The 19151-nt window shown below is 38.6% G+C and overlaps 1 protein-coding gene across 4 annotated transcripts in view; it reads left to right on the forward strand.

Annotated features, from left to right (window-relative positions):
- The window catches only part of CRACR2A (calcium release activated channel regulator 2A), a 61461-nt gene extending 42568 nt beyond the window's left edge, over positions 1-18893 (forward strand). For 2 of the 4 annotated variants that reach the window (XM_068181809.1, XM_068181812.1), the window contains 6 exons: positions 1709-1790; positions 2702-2816; positions 4445-4546; positions 9031-9107; positions 10049-11085; positions 11754-14097. In XM_068181809.1, coding sequence (XP_068037910.1) covers positions 1709-1790; positions 2702-2816; positions 4445-4546; positions 9031-9107; positions 10049-10139 — 467 coding nt within the window. In that variant the 3' untranslated portion in view covers positions 10140-11085; positions 11754-14097. Of the gene's footprint in view, positions 1-1708; positions 1791-2701; positions 2817-4444; positions 4547-9030; positions 9108-10048; positions 11086-11753; positions 14098-15473 lie in introns of those variants that run through there. The other 2 variants (XM_068181811.1, XM_068181810.1) reach the window with 2 other exon arrangements.
- Positions 18894-19151: the final 258 nt, after the last annotated feature.

Genomic DNA, 19151 nt, shown 5'->3' on the forward strand with positions numbered 1-19151 from the left:
CATAGCTTTTCTTTAGTGTTCACATCAATGAGTTTCACAGGTGTGGGCTATGGCTGGCAAGTTACAGACAATGGAAAAGTCAAGTGCATAATATGGAGAGGAGTGTTCTCACTGAATTTCTACAGTGTGGAAACCCAGGGCACCGGGAATATTTCTCTGTCTGCTCTGGGGTGTCCTGACCCCCAGGGGAGCCCTGACTTTGACCCTCATTCATGGAGAAAACTTCCAAAGCCTCAAGGTAAACTAGAAACCACAAAAGTGTGAAATAGATTGTAGAGATTATAAAGAGTAGTGTAGTATGTCACATGGGTGAGAAATTTAGGTTTTAGGATTTTTAATATGTTATAGATGGGTTCAAGATGCAGGATATATAGGGTGTTGTCTTGAGTTCCCTTCTTCTTTCTTCTTCTTCCTCTTTCTTCTTGGGTTTAGGTGGTATCTTGTAATTGGGTAGAAAAATCCTCATTGCGGGTCTTTAGAGGTCAGTTATTGGGTTAGAAAGGAAAATAATTTAGGTGTCACTCCTTAATTGGGTAGCTTAGTTTTTGATTAGACTTAAAAGGCCTTGTAACAAGAGATTGTTAGCCATTTTTGTGTTGCTTTTCCTGCACACAGAGCCTGCTGCAGACAAGTGTGCTGAAGTTTTGATAAGATAACAATAAACAGAAGCTGAAGACCGAAAAAGTCCAATGCGTCTTTTGTTCCTGACACAGAACTGCTCCAGGAGGGTCTCCCCTGCCAGGGGAGCCCCCAGGGAATTGCCCAACTTGGGGCCCGCAAACTCACACTACAGAACAGTTCAAACTTCTTCTCTTGAGATACGAGCAATAGATATAGCCTTCATACAGGTTTTTAATTGCCTATTGAAGGAATGCAGGCATAGATGCTTCTCCATTAATGCCACTGGTAAAAATCCCATTTTTGTGAAACATGGTCCCAAAGATACTGTTGCTGACCGACTGAGATCCCTTCTAACCTGAATTATTCAATGATTCTATGATTCTATGATTATATGATGCAGTTCAATGTGATACAAAAAAATGTAGGTTGTCATTAGGAGGAGGTAGTGACTGAATAATATTTTAAACTCTAATTATTGTTATAAATATCCAGAAAATATTTACATCTTCACAGGTTAGAGGAATTGGGAGAGGAATAATTGAAAAGTTTAAATAAATGAATTTTATGTCCACTAACCTAAGGGAAGTGAGCTCATCTTCTGTGTTATAAATAGGGGAAGAGGTTTTCCATGTGTTCAGTCCACCTATCTTCAGCATTTATCTTAGGTTCCACTGTTCCCTGTGCCATGCCTTGTGTTTTCCCACTAACTGTGGAAGGCTCCCATGTGGTTTGCTCAGACTAAACTAACACATTTCACACAACTGATGTCATACAGTGAATTCCAGGCTAAATGTCTTAGACTGCTGTGGACTGTCAGATGGCCCATTGACTCACGTTCTGTGATTTGGAAAGTGACTTATTTAGCGTATTTTACAAAACTGAACTACTCACTACCATTCAGTATTTTATTGCTGGAGGACTTCAAGCAAATAAAAGCTCTTGTTCTCTGATAGCTGGAGATTCTGGACATAATTTTAATGCAGTGCCTATCTTTTTACTTTCCTGAAATAGTTGCTATTTGCTGGATCCAGTTTTCAAAGATCAAACAGCTTGTTAAGAGACAGCTTACCTTGCATTTCTGTTGCAGGTGTGGATTACAACGTGAGAACTGTCACAGTAGATCACACCCAGGTAGCGCTGCAGCTCTGGGACACAGCTGGCCAGGAACGGTGAGGAAGGTTCTCTTGTGGTTCAACCCTGGTTGTCAGCCCAGCTGTGTAGCTGCTACCTCACTCCCCCATCTGCTGGGATGGAGGAGGGAATTGGAGGGATGGAAGTGGCAGAACTCCTTGTTTGAAATGAAGACAGTATGATGAAATTTAACTCCATGCCAGTCAAAACCCGTACACATTTTAAGGTCTCACTTCCTTGAATCATCTGTTTGAAGATCATTAAGTGTGGCCCTAATCCTGCTTCTTGGGGGAGGAACAAATATAGGAGCATTCCTAATAGAGCCAGTGGATTCACAGTTTAGCTCATCTCATTCCCTTGCAGCACTAATTAAGCTCTGAAAAGTTTAGTATTGCATTGTTTCTTTAGGAGGAAGACTGATTTTAAAATGTACCTAGAATTATTTCTATATCAGAAAATACCTTAATGGATAAAAAAGAGGAGTTTATTTTTTTTTATTAAAGCAATACCATTGTAGTAGAACTCCAGGTTTTTCTAAGATTTCAGTGGTCATTTCCTTCCCCATCTCCTCACCTATTGTGTAATTTTCTATTACTATTGCTATTTCTAAAAGCAAGGATGATAATGACAATCTGCATTTTCTACAGGAAGCTTTGGAAAAAGGACTAGCTAGCTTTAGAAGAGCACTTAGTGAGGGGGAAATTTGTGCTCCAAGCTTAAAATGAAAGAGGTGAGAGAAGGTGAGATATGCAGCTAATTATCCTGCCTAACCCAGAATCAGTTAAAGAAGGCAGGGGGAGTTTTTCCAAACACTTTTTTTTTTTTAAATACTTTTATTTTTTTTTCCCAAATAATTTATTTGCCTTTGTATGGAAGAATTACTATAAATTTTAACTTGTCAGATTGTTGCTTCTGTTGAAGAGAGGTGTAACCAGATTCTTACTTGTAGGTACCGAAGCATTACCAAGCAGTTTTTCAGAAAAGCTGATGGTGTCATTGTGATGTATGATATAACAGCAAAAGACACATTCACAGCTGTCAAGCAGTGGCTGATAAGCATTGAGGTAACTTGGCGTAACTTGAAATCCAAACCCTGGTGTCAATTTCTACTATCTTCTGAACAAGGGCTGTTAGCAGGGGAAAACAGAGAGCGCCATATTTCTTGTGTTGTCACAATTACATTTTTGCTTGTGAGTTTGGTCTGCACTGTTGCCAGTGAAGTTGTTTTTCATCTCTATTTCTACAGAAAAAAAAATCATAATTCCAGGGTTTTAAGGACTTTGAATGAGTGGTGGTAAAATCTCATCATGGTGTCCTCTGATTTCTCACAAAGAGAGCTTAGCTGATGACTCCCACTGCTAGCACTGAGAGATGTTTTGGATCTGTGATGGTGATCTGGTGATCATTAATGATCACTAGCATTTGATAACCAAGTGTGTAGCTCGTGGAAAATAGACTATATTGTGAACACAAGCCATAAACTTAGAGCTATGTAATCCATAGTAGTGCTGTGAAACTGGCTCATGAAAGACAGTTCAGTTTCCTGGGGATCATCCTTTCAACCACTTGAAAAGAAAATTGTAGTCCATGCCACTGAGTGACATCAGTCAATTAAAAATTAAAACATATGAAGAGCATAAGCAATGGAATCTGCTTGTGGCCAGAACAAAGAGTAAAAATAAAACTGAGGCAACTGCCACAAAGGGCTGACTTGTGGCAAGAATGAAGTGTGACTTCCTGTTTGCACACTGAAAAGTAAGGGACAAATCAATCTGCAAAGATCATTTAGTCTGATTTTATTGGGCATGGGCTCTAGTATAACACACTGTTTTTCAGAATGGCCAAGAGGTGGCTTTGGGAGTTCAGTTTAGGACTCAGTCTTTTAAATGCCTCCAAACAGTCATAGTTATTCCAGATATGAGTAGCCTTACTGAAGTACTATTAGCATGCATTTGGGAAGAACAGGCCCTTGCTAATTATATGATCTTAATAAATCAGTGGCATGTTTTAATTCAGTATGGTAAAAGCTAGAGTAGCATTGCTGATTTTGATTCAGAAAAATGGAATACAGTGGTCAAAACTTTTTTCCAAGCTCTAATAGTTCACTCTTCTTTACTAACTAATTTTGTTTGCTGCAAACTGTTGCTAAGTTGGACATACTGCCAAGTCCCTTTACTGCTGTAGCATTCTTCCCACCTAATGAAAGCACTCACTGTGATTAATTATAACCCTTTTCGGAATGAATTTTGATTTCTGTCTATTCTGTGTATTTTTGGGGGCCTATTCTGTGTATTTCTTCACTATTTTGTGTAATTCATTTGGCATAATAGTACCCAGGTGTTGCCATTATTTTTCCTGGCCATGTAATTAGAAAAGCAGTGGCTGTAAACACATAATATCTGAGCCTGTGTAGCATGGTGGTTTTCTCTCTCCCATTTTAATATAAAGTCTAATGAGCTTCTGTGCTGTTATTTAAAAAAATCCCTAGTCAGTGTAATCTTAGCATTATGTCTTTTTCATGTCTTTTATCCAGCTTCAATTCCTGACATGTTTGTAAGCAAAGTGGCACATACCTAGTTTGTGTGAAGTCTTAAATGTCTTGTTAGAGTGTGACATTTGTTAGCTTTTATCCTCTTCATCTGTGATCTTTTGAATTCAGTACTTCAGTTGATATTTGCTGTTTATTCTGCAGGAGGCAACTGGGGAGAATGTGCCTGTTCTTTTGTTGGGTAACAAAACCGATAACGAAAAGGAGCGCGAGGTCCCGATGGGAATGGGAGACCATCTTGCAAAGGTACTGTACTTTGGGAACTCCTTACAAGGCTTGAAGGTGAAGGTGTTAAAATGGAGTCTCAATGTGTCTAAATTCATAGAAACATAGATTAATCTTAGTCAGACAGGTATCTTTAAGGATTAGGAACTCCGTCACACTCTTCAATTCAGCTTTCAGTGATGTAAGTGCTGATAATTATAGTACTTAAAACACTGCTGAGATAAAGAGAACACCCTCAAACCAAACCAATCAAGTAAAAAACCCTAAACCAAACCAAAAAGTGAATGGAGAAGAAAAATATTTTAAAATTCACTCCCACTGTGTCTCCTCTCTTTGTTCTGTCTTTTTCTCTATTTCTTTTCCTTGCTGCTTCTTTTCTCTCTTTTTTACTCCCTTTTCTCTGTGAAAGGATTCTTAACATAGAGATAATTTGGGGACCTTTTCTCCCTCCTACCTCCTGCAAAACCGAAGAAGACCATCTGTTACTCCTGTGGTAGGAGTAGAAAACATGTTTACTTTTAGTAACTTTCCATCAAGGAGATAAAATAAGTAGAGTTAACAGTCTGAGAGCCCTGGTGATCCATGGGCATAATTTAAGCAATCAAGAGACTGCAAATACCAGATACTTGTTTATATTCTTGTGTAACATGCCCATCAATTTTTCATTTGAATCTCTTTATACAGTGCTTATAGTTTGAACATGAATGCCTGCAGAGTATTCATTTATTTAGAAGTAAGTAATTGAAATATTGCTGAAATATTCACCGAACTGGTAGGAATATACCTAAATTAAACACTGTGCTGGATTTCATATATTTACCTCTTTTGCCTTTGAAAGTAGATTTGCTGCCAGTAATAAAAAGGGTATTTTCAAAATTTGAAGTGCAGCTGAATTGTTCTTCCGGGAAAGAAGAATTGTTCTTCCAGGTGCTGCTAGGCACCTCTCTGTAACTGAAAGAATTGGGGACAGATCTCGTTTTATCTTATTTTGATTATTCACATAGCTTTTTGAAATTATACCTCCCTATTCAGGTTTCTGTCCATTATTTGGTTTTTGTCAGAGAGGATTATCAGCCTTGAACTTTATCCCCCAAAGGTTCTCCCTTTAGGAAATCAGCTCTATTTTCTTGTGTGCATGGAAATGCAGATAACTTTGAGATCCTGGAAGCTAGGAGGGAGTCCAGGGTGTAACACTGAATCCTTCTGTGAAAAAACAAGTGACACATAAATGCTAAATGGACAGAGAGTAGGTGTCTTGCATGTCATCTTGCTCTACAAAAACTCTACTAGTAAAACAAAGATGAATCATTCTAGTATATAGAGCTCACAGCCCACCAGGCTATTAATTCTAACATGTCATGCAAGAAAATAAGATGTTTTGCATAAGTAAAACAAAAAGTTGTCAAATAAGATGGTTATAATCAAATGAATGGATCTGGATGACTCACTTGAATGTTTGAATGTGCTGCCTGAGGTAGTTAAGAGAAGGAGTGATTAATGGCAATGGATTAGTTGAAAAGTAGCATAGATATAATTAAATTATAATAATTTGCTTGCTGAGCTAATAATAACCATGAATTTTAATGAAATATTAATTCTTGCTAAATGGCCGTGTAATTCCTGTGAAACCACATACCACTGTCTCTGTTAGTGTATGCAGCTGAGTTACTTATTTTGTGAACAATCCCATGAATTACTCAGGAATGATCCCAAATACACAGGGCTAGATGCTGAGCTGATACTAATTTGTATAGCCATATTTGGTGAAAACAAGCTCTTCTTGTGCAAAGAATCAGTTTAGCCTGTTGGCCCTGGAGTCCAGCAGTTTTAAGGACTGTTTCCATGTCTCACAGTATAGGGTTGGTTTTACCCAGTTTTTTCTGTAGTCAAAAAGGATCATTACTTCTCTGCAAGGTGGGCAGCACAATTCATTTTTAAAAGGAATAATGGCAGCCTGAAGGGAGTTGTCATTTGAGAAGACTTGTAGTTCCAGTACATTTGTTATACCCTGTGAAAAGGAAGAATGGAATGAGAACAGGGATTGTGGAAGTCCATTTGACTTGTTTTAGCAGAGGATCCAGAAGGAACACTCCATATAACAAATTTCTCTTTAGCTTAGCTTGATCCAGTGATCAAGAGTTTGTATGAACACAGCAAGAGAGTATTTAGATCATATTGTGAGTGTCCAGGAACAGCCAAGGTTTTGTTTGAGTACAGAAGTGTAAGCACTGCGAATTATTTAAATAAAATGCCTTATGATAAAGGTGCTGCTCAGGCATGCTTATATCCACATGATTTTATTTTCGCCCTCCATGTACTTCCTGAGTGACCTTAAATGGGTCAATAAATCCTTTTCTATCACTGTTCTTCAACTATAAAATAAGATAATAATACCTTGTCTGCCTTGGCTTTGCAGAGTATATGTGCTTCATGGAATGAGGACTGTTTCTGTGTATTCATACAGTGTCTACTTTGTCAACCTGTCAGTGCCATTCTTACACAAATACTGCTAATGAGGCAGATATTCTCAGAGTGATGCTACTTTACAGGACAGAAAATTGCCCAGCTCTCTCTGTTAATAATTCATTTTCCTCCCTATTCTTTAGATATCTGCTGATTTGTAGGTAAGTGTTTAAAATGAAGTAATTGCCAGTGGTCTCCAAGGTTCAGTAGCTGATCCCTGGATGGAGATGGATGGCATTTCCTAGCTCAATAATTGTATGTGTCCTGCCTGTTCTTAGTTTGTGGTCCTTGTGTATTCTATCAATTAAAATATCCTCTTTGAATCAGGCAAATGGCATGTTGCATTTCCAGACTATCTCCCCTTTCAGAAAAGAAACTTTTTGCTAGACTGAGAGAATTAAGCACTCATTATCAATTGAGTTTAAATTGTTATCTTTCCATCCAAGCAATTTGTTGAAAAATACATTCAGATTTATGCCTGCATAAATGAAGTTATCACTGAGAGTTCTCCTCTAGTGACATGTTGTATGTGGGGAAGATGTTGGAGTAGTACCGCTTTCAGCTTGACTGACATGAAATATCTATAAACTGACCACAGCAGATTTTCTATTAGAGTTCTGATCAGCAGAGCAGAAAAAGAGAGTGTAATTTTTATTTCAAGCTTCTGTTTGCATAGCTAGCAAGAAATTTGATCTGGTCAAATTTTATCTTAAAACTTTTCTAAGGAAAGCAAGAGAATCATAGGGTTGCATTATTGCAAATGTTATATATGTTTAACAAAATTGATAAAATGTCTATTCAACACAAACATTGCCTGATTTCTTCCTTCTCTCCTTTTCTGTGCTTATCTGGTCATCAAGAAATTATTGCATGCTGTTCAGCCCTGTTTTTCATTGGAACAAACAATATAACCATTGACAACATATACAAAACTGACACTGGATAACTCTAAAGCACTTTTTTTTAGAGCTGCTAAAATAAAATACTGTATTTATGGAATTCTTTTCCCCACTTCTTGTCTCTGAAATTTCATGAAGATGACAAAAATTTCCAAAAGTTGTGCAATTCTGGAAGCATAGTATATAGAGAAAAAAGAAATCAAACCAAAACAGAAATACCTGGTCATCTTAATGGAAAGTTTTGAAAACTGAATTATAAGTGTCTTCTGAAGAGTGGTTAAATAAGTATAAGTGCAGTAACCAGAGTTAATAACAAACAAATGAAACTGCAGACGTGATTGTAATTTTCTAAGGTACTGACTTACTTGCTTGAATTTTAAGCTACTGCTATAAATAGCAATAAGACACAGAGACAAGTGGAAAGTGTATAGAGATTTGAAATCTGGATGGGTAAAAGGATAGGTAGTAATACCACAGAGGCAATGTAGGTGACCTTCATTGTAGTAGGTTGTGAAAGTAGACAGATGCCAATTTTGGAGGATAATCTGTCATTCCCTTTCAAACTTCTCTGCCATCAGAACTGCCAGGTCAGGCTCTCATGCAGATGATCTCTTGCTTTTTCATTTATAAGACTTCAGCTGAAGGGCTGAGAATCTCTCCCAGAACTTGATCATTTACCCACTATTCCTAATTACAAATCTCCCACTGGAGTACAAAACTGAAAGATGCAGGCTGACTGTGAAAGAAGGTGCAAGAAAAATTCACAAATACAAAAAGATGAAAGAAGAGTTACTGGAATTCTTTTTGCCTGTTTTGTCCAGCACTCAGTGATGTGGGAATTGCTTGATCATCACAAGGGAAGTTCACAAGACTTAGTACCTTACAAGATCTCTTTTCATTTGAGCTCTTATATCAAAAGCTATTCTACAGAAAAATATCTGCTAAGAGAAGTGTATAGTTGTTATTTGTGAGGCACACTTGGACTTCTTTTGTTACTCTTTACTGTTAGCTATAGAATTAAAATCCTACGATAATCTATTTCTCCTTTATTTTCATATTTCAGTATATCTATGTTGCCCCTTTTACAGCTGGAGTGAGACATTGTGCAAAAGTAATTGAAATTGTCTTTTTCTTTGATTGTAGGATTACAATTTAATTTTCTATGAATGCAGTGCATATTCTGGGTACAATGTGGAAAATTCCGTGCTTCACTTAGCTAGGTAAGAAGAAAACACTGAATTTTTTATATGCCTGACTGCCCTGTAACTGATGACATTGGGAATTTTCTTTGTTTAATTAGTTTTATGTTATATTATATTAATATTAGTTTTATATTTATTAGTTATAGAAACTCAGGGTGGTGAAATATTTGTTGCTTTTAAACTGCTCTGTAGCCTGACCCTGTTGCTCTGACTGAGACTTGCTCAGGTTCATAAAGAGTTATGCTGGTGAAACTGTATAGATCCAGAAACATCTGGATTGTTGCTAGGAAAGCTGAGGGCCTTGGAAATTGTGATAATTCTTGCAAGAATTTCCTGAAGGTTTGGAGAAATAGACTCGAAAATGGATGCTGCTGACTCCTTGCAGCAGGACATTGGGTATGCTTCCTTCTTCACTCTGCTCATTACAGCTCAAATTCTGCTGTCTGCCTGGGGGCTGGAGACAGGAAGAAGTGGATGTTTTGAAGTTATGTAAAGGCTAGAGGTAAAGATTCAGGAAAATATGGACCCTCTGAACTACTTACAGAGGTGGAGACACTGGTAATGAGTTGGCAAATCTCTAATATTGTTGCTGAAATCAGTGACATTTTGTGAAAGCGTCGGTAATTGATAAATGTCTAGGCAGCCAGATTCATTTTAGTTTTGTTCCAGCTTTAGAAGTAATTAATGAAAGTCACTGTTTTGAGTCTGTGTAATATGCAATAAATGTTAACAATTGGCACTAACTAAATTTTTCTAACTAAATGAACAAAAGCAGTGGTGTGATGGGGCCACCGTAATTGTACTTTTTTGCTTGTTTGTTAGTTCACAAAATTTTGTCATCTTCTGTTAAATCTCTGGGCAATTTTATACTCTTGGGGAAATTTTTTTTTTTTTTTTTGTTCAATCTCTTGTGGGTTTTATTGCCTTTTTTTCTCACAAGTATACTTTCTTTGCCCCAGGATTTTAAAAGAACATGAAGATAAAGTGAAAGAGAAAACCATCGAACTTCAGTCTGATACAAACAAAAAGTCATGCTGTATGAAGCAATAAAATACTGAGGCATGTTTAGACAAGTCATACATTTATACAACACTACCTGGCACTATCAGATTTGCTTTTATCTTCCAAATTTTTCTTCTGCTGTGTTCTGACTGTAGGTGTAAGTGAAAGTTAAAATATGATCTTGCTTTTATAAATATTGTTCTTTAGTTAATTGACAGTGCATTTGGGGCAGTAACAGCCTTTTATCTGTTTGATGCCTAACACCACTGAATCCTGCTTTGTCATCAGGCTTGTAGAAGCTGCCACATTATTAATAAGAAGAAATAATTTTATGGGAAGAAAACTATTTTGAATATGAAGTAAATTCCTACTTGTGTGAATAACACATCCTCTGAATACTGCTTATTTCATTTCTGTTCAGACCCTTAGATCCTGATTTTGTGCTAAGCTCTGTTTACAGTTTTTTAAAAATTGCCATAGGTGTAGTTGTTTGTAGTTCAAAACATATTAAGGCTGACTGAACAGCTCTTTGTCTCCAAAAGTCTGTCACGGGAGGTGTCATAGAAAATTTTGGAAGTAGAATTTTCAGAAACAGTGGATCTTATTTTGAGGAAGATTTTGAAAAACTTACCAGCATTTAATGAGTGAAAAATCTCACTGAAATTGAGCGAGATATTGCTCTTTTAGCAATGCTAAGAAAAAAATGCCTCCTCGTGTAGCTAAACACGACTGCTTTTTCAAAAGCAGCTGCCACGCAACATTCCTTCAGGGCCTGATAGCACTGAGACACAGTCTCAGAGACACAGATCCCATGGGGATGTGTTTTAGAAAATCATGGCCCACCCTGGATCATAAGAAACGCAGATGTCAATTATCTTTGGAAGCTTTTGTGGAATATAAATGGAAATAAGAAATTGAGAGTGCGTCACCCAGCCACCACATGATCAACAATTATTCCTGGTGGGATATGTCTTCACTGCATCCAGCTATTGTGGTAAGCATTCAAGAACAAGTATTCACAATGGTGAGCTTGTTGGGAAAGTGGAAGCCATGGCATAATTTATTTCATTAAAATATCACACAAGACAGTAGATTTCATTATATAAAACCGTTACAGACATTATGTTTTTAATCCATTTTCTAAATGTTTTTAAAAAGTTATTTTTCATTTAACTAATGAATCAATTTGAAACTAAAGATGAATGTTTAACATTAGCTTAATAAGTAACTCTATTTTTGGAAAAAAACTTTGTTAGTAATTAATTGTGCTCTTGGGATTTCAGTCTGATCAAAGGTGTTCATCTAGTTCCAAGAACTGCATAATAGGGGTTTATAGACTTTCCCCTACAGCAATTTCTATATCCATACCAGCACTCAAATGCCCTTTCTTATGAGCTGGGGTCTGAATGTGACCCCTTCCCTATCAGGAAGAATTACCAGGGGTTTACTTCTATCAGGAATGATGCATGAACCAAGGAGCCCAGGATAAGCTCATTATTAAGAGTTTCTCCCTTGTTGATTCCTGAGAATCTGCTCATCCAAATGAAAAAAAAAAACAACTCCCCTTGCCTTCAGTGAGGTGCCTAAGAAGCTCTAAAACACTAAATGAACAAAATGAGTATCCATTACTGAAAATCAATAGGTTTTCTGTTCACTTCCCAGGGTTGCTTCTTGAAGTCCGTTACTGGTTGTGGAGAGTTGAGTCACCTTATCGACTGTGGCATGTTATCCATCATGGAAATCTTAGAATTGAACCTTCTGTGTTCAGTCCTAGCTGGAGCTGAACTAATGCAAACCATTAATTTAAACATCAACAAAACCAACACTTTATCCCAATTTCAGTTAGGAAAAAAGTGTCATCAGTTTAAATATTGGCTCTGCTAATTGACTTTGAGTGATCTGTTCCTCCATTGATATTGGAACCAGCAATATTTCCTCCAGCCTCTGTCAGCCTCAGGAAGACAGTTTGAATCCTTAATTTCAGCTTTACTGTCCATTATTCTAACCCCACAAATTCAGATCCTTAATTTCTTTTTCCCTGAAGTTCCTCTTGATTTTGAAGGACACTGACAAGTGAAGTGATTTTCTTTCTGTGACTCCCATGGGATCATTTTTATTTGGGTGTCTTTTAGCATGCACTGAGACCCTGCCAGCAGGATGTACACAATTTTAGAACAGAGAATGCTAAGAAACAGCTGAATCCTGGGATGAAGGGGATTTCTCCTTCTACAGACAAATCTGGTGGAGTCTAGCACCCAGGCAATGTCTTCCATCTAGGATTGATAGCTGTGGCTGCTGCTGATCCTTTTTGGAAGTCCAGCCAAATCCCAAGCTGAGTACACATTGCAAAGGTGCAGGTACACACACAGCACCAACGTCATCAGCCACACAGACAACACAGATTGATGTCTTCACTGGTTGTCATTCACATATACACAAGCAGCATTCCTATAAATATGAACACAGATAACCTAATCCTCCTCTTCCTTTCCAGCAGATCAAGACTGAAGTTCGCTGATGAAAATGTGCATGTACACAACTCCTATGACTTGCAGTGCTCTCTTTCTCCCACTCTGCCCTACACCTCTCCCAGGATCAAGCAGGAAATAAGGTTTAATGACAAGACTGGATGTCCTGCAGCTATGGGGCACAAGATAAATTCCGACCAGCAGCTTGCCTGCATACAACTGGTCTCTTTTATTCTACCTTCTCTTGATTTTTTTCCAAGCTTCTTCTTCTTCCATCTACCCTGACCCCTCCCTTTCTCTGTCCTTCATATCCCAAAGAAACAACTTGTCCCTAGTTGTCTTTTCCCTGTTAGTCCCAGGTTTTCTACATCTGTACCCACAAACATATTTCTTCTACCATTTCCTAAGTCACCTTGACTTTATGTGCTGTTATTGATACAGTTACTGAGGTGCTGCTGGCCTTGCAAGTTTCCACTCCCAAAGGAGTCCCAACTATTCCCCTCCAATTATCTGTGAAATTAATGTGTAACTCCCCCTTATCTATCTGGGAAGTCCAGGCATGGCTCACAGTGCTGTCCATAACAACTTTCAGCTTCTCACTCTGTTATTTGCAGTGTTCAGAGTTGCTTGTGTCATGTCCAGGGTTTCTCATGGTCTGTTAGGTTATCTAAACCTCAGGTCAGGGCTTATTCAACTGTTGGCACACCTGAACAAACAGCAGTTACTGGTGGACTCATGCTCACTGAAGACAGGTATGAATAACATGCTACAAGGCTCTACTCCTGGACAGATTCTGCTGTCCAGCTGGCCATCAAATTGGTATGGGAACTGTCAGGTTCCCACATTCCTTGATGCTATGTTGCTGTCTTCTGACTCTCGAGCTGGGTTTTATACCTCCTGGCAGTATTTTTCTCAGCTCTTCAGAAAGTTAATAGTGACTTAACAGTAGTGAAGCTTCTTTTTCCTCTTTTTTTTTTTTTTTCCATTCTTCCATTTCAATTCTCTCAATTTATCTCTGCCTGGTCAGGTACCCAATACTGACAGATCTTTGGATAGGCACAATACAATGTCCCTTTGCACGGATATACCAGAGTGCTCCTAACCCTTTGGAAGTGGATGTCCATGAATTACTGTGTGCTAGTCAAAACAGTTTCCAGTTTGCCCAGATATGAATGGAGCAACAGTGGAAAAAAATCATTGCACAGTATAACCTTCCTCAGAGAAATGTACAACACCTCCTCACATACCAGATTTAAGGAGTGGTCTGCAGCTGTTAAAATGGGAATGCTCCACAAGGAATATGGGAGGAACAGACCACACTGAAGCAAGTTTGCCTCTGAAAGGACTGCAGTGAGTGGTCACACCCCATACTGGAGCAGGGACTAATGAGGAACAGGACAACTGGCATCCCAAAGCCCAGGACAACTGGCAGCGTTGGGATTGAATGGCTGAAACCATATTATTTGGGGTGGCAGAAAGCATTACACCCAGCCCCACAACTTCCTGTGCTGCCTGTTGGCTCCCTGGACAAATTCTGACAGACAGAGTTAACCTCATAGTGAAAAAAAAAAAGGAAGCTGAAACTCAGGAGCAAAGGAGAGAGAAAAAATGCACATGAATACATTTGTCTAATGGTTTACACTCTTTTTCTTTCCCCAGAACCTCAATCATTGATAAAAGATTTGTATACTTTGGTAGTAAATTAACTCAAGTAAAATTTCCCAACTTGGGACCATTTTTGTTTGCAACATCCGTATATTGGCAGAATTTTCTACCATGTGAGATCATTTTGGAATAAATCCACTTTATCATCTGCACAAGTGGAAGCTTGTTTTAGAAAGCAGAAATATGCTCATAAAGCTCATCAGTGGCAACTTCCTGAATTCATCCACAGCTGTTAAAATAATGGGTCTTTTTTGATTATTGAAATTAGAGGAATTGCAATAGCACTCACATACACTTCTGGAAAAAGGAGAGAGTTGGGCACTTTGGCCTGTTCACACATCAGACAACTGAAGTTTTTCAATATGAAGCTAGTAAAAGGCACATGGTTATTGTCCGATGAAAATGGGCTTCTCAAGGGAGAAAAAACCCAGTAGGTTAACTTTACAGGGCATGTATAAAAGTTGATTCCTGTTACTAATCTGAAATACTGTATGCAGTGATACTGAATCCTTCCAAATGTACTAGAATTTGAAGGACATTGGATTAGTCAGATAAACATTGCTTATTTCCTTTCAAACACTGAAGAGGGAAGTGTTTCAAACAAGTCCATCTATACTGGACAGCTGTGTTTAGCTCCTGCAGTTGTCAGTGCCTTTTCTGCCACATGCTTTTCCTGAGCACAACAGTCATTACAAGAAAAAACCCAGATTCAGAGGAGCTTTCTCACTGGAAATGTCTGGTTTTCATGGGTTGAACAGGAAAGGAGTAGGGAACACTGTGGAACTCAGACATTTGAGTAACACATTATGTGGCTCTGAGTCTTACTCAAGCACTCCCATTACTTGAGGTGCTGTTTGTGTGTGGCTAATGAACAGTGAAGACCCTGCTGTGTTTTGTGTGGCTGATGACATTGGTGTGTTGTGTATGCATCTGCACCTTTACAGTCCGTACTCAGCTCAGGTTTTGGCTGGACTTGCAGCAGTGAAGAGCAGCAGCCACAGCTACCATCCCTCTATGACATATGGTGGTGTGCCTGTCATTTTGTCTTGTGCCATCTTCACCTCATGTTGCCATGTTCTTTTGCTCAGAGCATACATAATATGCTTTTTTAGGTCTTGTGTCACTGTACCCAGCTTAAGCTTTTTTTTTTTTTTTTCTGTCTTCTTAATGACCTCCTTGTAAACACCAGTCTGCCTATTTGCAGGATTCAGTGCTGCTGCAGCACTACACTTAAATCTTACCTTTTCAGAGCAAATCAAGTCTATGAATCGGGAATGTGAATATTGCTGTGACTGTATAGCTGCTGTTAAAGCTCAGGTGCTGCTGTTTTCAGAGGGCAGACCACTGGGTAGGTTTGCAACTCTCCATTCCTGCCAGTTGTTACTCCTCCATTTTACCTTTTTCAAGTTGTTAGAACCCTGCAACAAGCCATTTTAGGCCTTGGCAGAATCTCAAGGAAAAAAAAATAATACAGAACAGAAGAAAAAGACAGAATTCTCTCCTGTGTTAGTGAGCTGAACTAGCCCAGCAAAATCTGACAAATACCACAGTTAGTGGGAGGATATGGGCGGAAAACACAGCTAAGATCACAGTTTTGAGAAAAGAAGTCTAGAGGGGTGGGCAGCCCATTTTCAGTACCAAGAAGGTGTTTAATTGTCTTACCTCTTTTTAACTTAATCTTTAAATATTAATAAATGGAACTGGATGTGAACCCTATTTCTCAAGCAGTCTGGGGAGCTCAGTATTGCTGAAGCCAAACACCAGTTTGGATGCCTCTGATGGGGGCTGGATAGCCTCAGGACTAGCAGTGCATAGCTCAGAGGAAAGGAAGGCTCTCAGCTGCAAAGCTCAGATGCCTCCCCTGAGAGCCTGAGTGAACCACTCAGTTTCTGCATGGCCTTCTCCCAGTTCTTACAGGTGCAAATGACTGAACTGCATTGAACCGCACTACTTGACAGCTTTGAACAAGGTCCTTTGAATCTAGGCTATTAAGGCTCATCAGTTGTCATAGCAACCCTGTATTGTATGGATTTATATTATGAGACTCTAATAAGGCTGTTGCTCATCCCTCTGAAATGAGGCATAAATCACTAATGCAGTTTCTCAGTGACAGGACTTCTTTAAGTATTATTCTGACAGAGAAACTGATTTGCATTAAATGACATTTCTGTCAGAAAGACGAATGATAGGAGTGAAACTTTCTACAGGTATGCTTATAAGCATTTTTATTTGTAACCCTCTGTAAAATCACCTTTTACACTGAAATAATTTGTGTCATTAGAAACCCCAGCAGAGGTTGTGCAAGGAATTACTAAACTTAGGTAAAATGTGTGAAGCCCTTGTTCTTGGCTTGTCCCATGCAGGGAATGCTGCAGAGCAATTGAGTGTTGCTTAGATAGTGAATTTTTTGTTTAATATTTGTTCCTTGCTGACATGATTCTTGTGTAGAACAGTAGCTAAATGTACCTTTCTGTCATTGCTATGCAGACAATGCAGCTGTGCAAACATGGTATACTTACATTACTGTAGGGTGCCATTGGTCAAGAAAGTGAAGTCATACACAATTACAGACATCTATCAAATGATTAAAATTTAACTTCTGGCAGATTTCAAAATGTAATACTAAATAAACTAGGCATGGCTTATTGTGAAGGGGATTTGTTCCCAATTTGCTGATAACTTATAAAGTCCCCATCCTTGGAAGTTTTCAGAACAGTTTTTACACAAAGCCACAGTGATTTGACACAGCTTTGAGGAAATTTCTGCTTGGACTAGAAACCTCCAAGGTTTCCTTACAACCTACATTTTGGTGGTACAGATGGAAAAATCCCTAAACAAATACCATTTTAGTTAAGCAGACTGTTTTGAATGTCTGCTTTGTATACCAACACTAAAGCCTAGCAGTTAATTTAAGATCACCACAACGCCTGCAACAGAGCATTTAAGGGTGTTATGAAAGCACTCTGTGGTGCAAGACATCTCTAAGAAAGCAAATGTCTGTCCTGTCTTCCAGAAGGGCAAGAAGAAGGGTCCAGACAGCAATGAGCCTTACAATCCGTGGGAAGGTGATGGACAGCTAGTCCTGGAAACCATTCTGAGATATATGAAGGACAAAGTGGTGATCAGGAATAATCAGCATGGAAAGACAATGGGGAAATTGTGCATAATGAAGCTGATAGTTTCCACAATGAGATGTCTAGCTTGATGGATGAGAAGAGATTCATGGATGTTGTTTAATTCAGCTTTAGTAAGGCTTTTGACACTCTCCCATAACATCCTCACTGACAAGATGACAAAGTGTTAGACGGTTGGACAGGAAACTGCTCTGAAAACCAGCTGAATGACTGGGACCAGGGGGTTTAAAGAAGAGAAAGCTCAAGAGGGATCTTATCAGTAAATGTAAATACTTAATGAACTTTGGGAATGAAGAGAAGGGAGCCAGACTCTTCTCTGGAGTACCCAGTGACTGTAGAAGAGGCTACAGGCACAAATTGAAAAACATGAAATTCCATCTGAACACAAGAAATTATTGTTTCTTTTTTCCTGTAGAAGTTCTCAAACACTGGACTAGTTTTCCCAGAGAAGTTGTGGAGTGTCCATCCTTGAAGATACTCCAAACCTAACTCTAAGTGGTCCTAGGCAACCTGTTCCAGCTTGTCTTACTTCAGCAATGGGGTTGGATGTTTTCAAGAAATTGGTAAACCACAGTGGTACTTTCTGTCTTCCTCAATTCTAGCTGTCTATAAATGTTCCAAGTCTTGTGGGACTGGCAATATCTCCAGGCCAACTAGATTTATCCTCACTGTCACAGGCATTTACATGAGTGGACTGTATGAAAAAGGATACATGACACACAGGCAAGTAAGAGATGAGGACAGCTTAGTAGAAATATTCGAGAAAGGTCTGGTGTTGGTTTATAAGCAGATTCCACAAAGGGAATCCCATATATCCCTGAAATACAAGCTAAAAACTTCTCAAGATGAAGGAAAATAAACAGCATATTATGCCAGTACTGTTGAGGGAACAAGAATGGGAAGAACATAACACAGTATCAATGTTCTGGCAAGCAAAGGTGAATTTTGCATTTGGACCCATGAACATGAGGTTGCAAGGGTCCAGGAATTTGCCCAGATGGAGAGTAGACATCCTGCTGCTTAACAGAATTCCTACTTGATGGTATCATTTAGCAAAAGAATTCAAATGGAAATTTCTCCAAGAAAATGTTAAACCTTATTGTCTTCACTACTTTTGTTAGTGGGTTGTGTCAGGACAATTTACCCAGTCTTCTGAATGCTTTCCAATTATTTTCTTAAGTTCTTTCCACAGTTACCTCCACATCTTTACTGGTAAAGGATACCTTCACTTTTTGAATTCTGCTCCTTCCATGCCCTCAATTCATAGCTCAAAATGTATTGTCATCACGTGTTTTGTTGTTACTTGACATACAAATGTTATCCATCACATGCTGCTGCTTCAGCTTCACACAGCACTTACGTTTCTTGCTATATTTCTACACTCACCCCGTAGGAAAGTGAGCAAAATAATGAGATTTTTTTTTTCTGAGATACTCCCTCGGTGGTGATAATAGCAATTATATTTGATTCAGTCACATCTCATTAGCTAATGACATTGATTTTTCATGCCAATAAATGTGAAAATTATGCCACAATGGTGATAAAGTTCTTCTGCTAACTGATTGGCATTGCAAGTTACTCTTAATGAGTTACATGTGCCTTTCTGGGCTGCCAGTTCATATTCCTGCATCAAAATGGTAGGGCAGGTATGGTTTGTGATTAAATTCTGTTGTGACCTTAACACAAGGTTACATTTCTGGTTCTAGGGCTGTGTTGTACTGGAAATGCTGATGGTTCACTTATGTAAATGGGAAATGGCTGGACACAAAAGCACAGAACTGAGCTGCAAAAGA

This window comes from Anomalospiza imberbis, chromosome 2, assembly GCF_031753505.1.
Source record: "Anomalospiza imberbis isolate Cuckoo-Finch-1a 21T00152 chromosome 2, ASM3175350v1, whole genome shotgun sequence".
Taxonomy (NCBI): Eukaryota; Metazoa; Chordata; class Aves; order Passeriformes; family Viduidae; genus Anomalospiza; species Anomalospiza imberbis.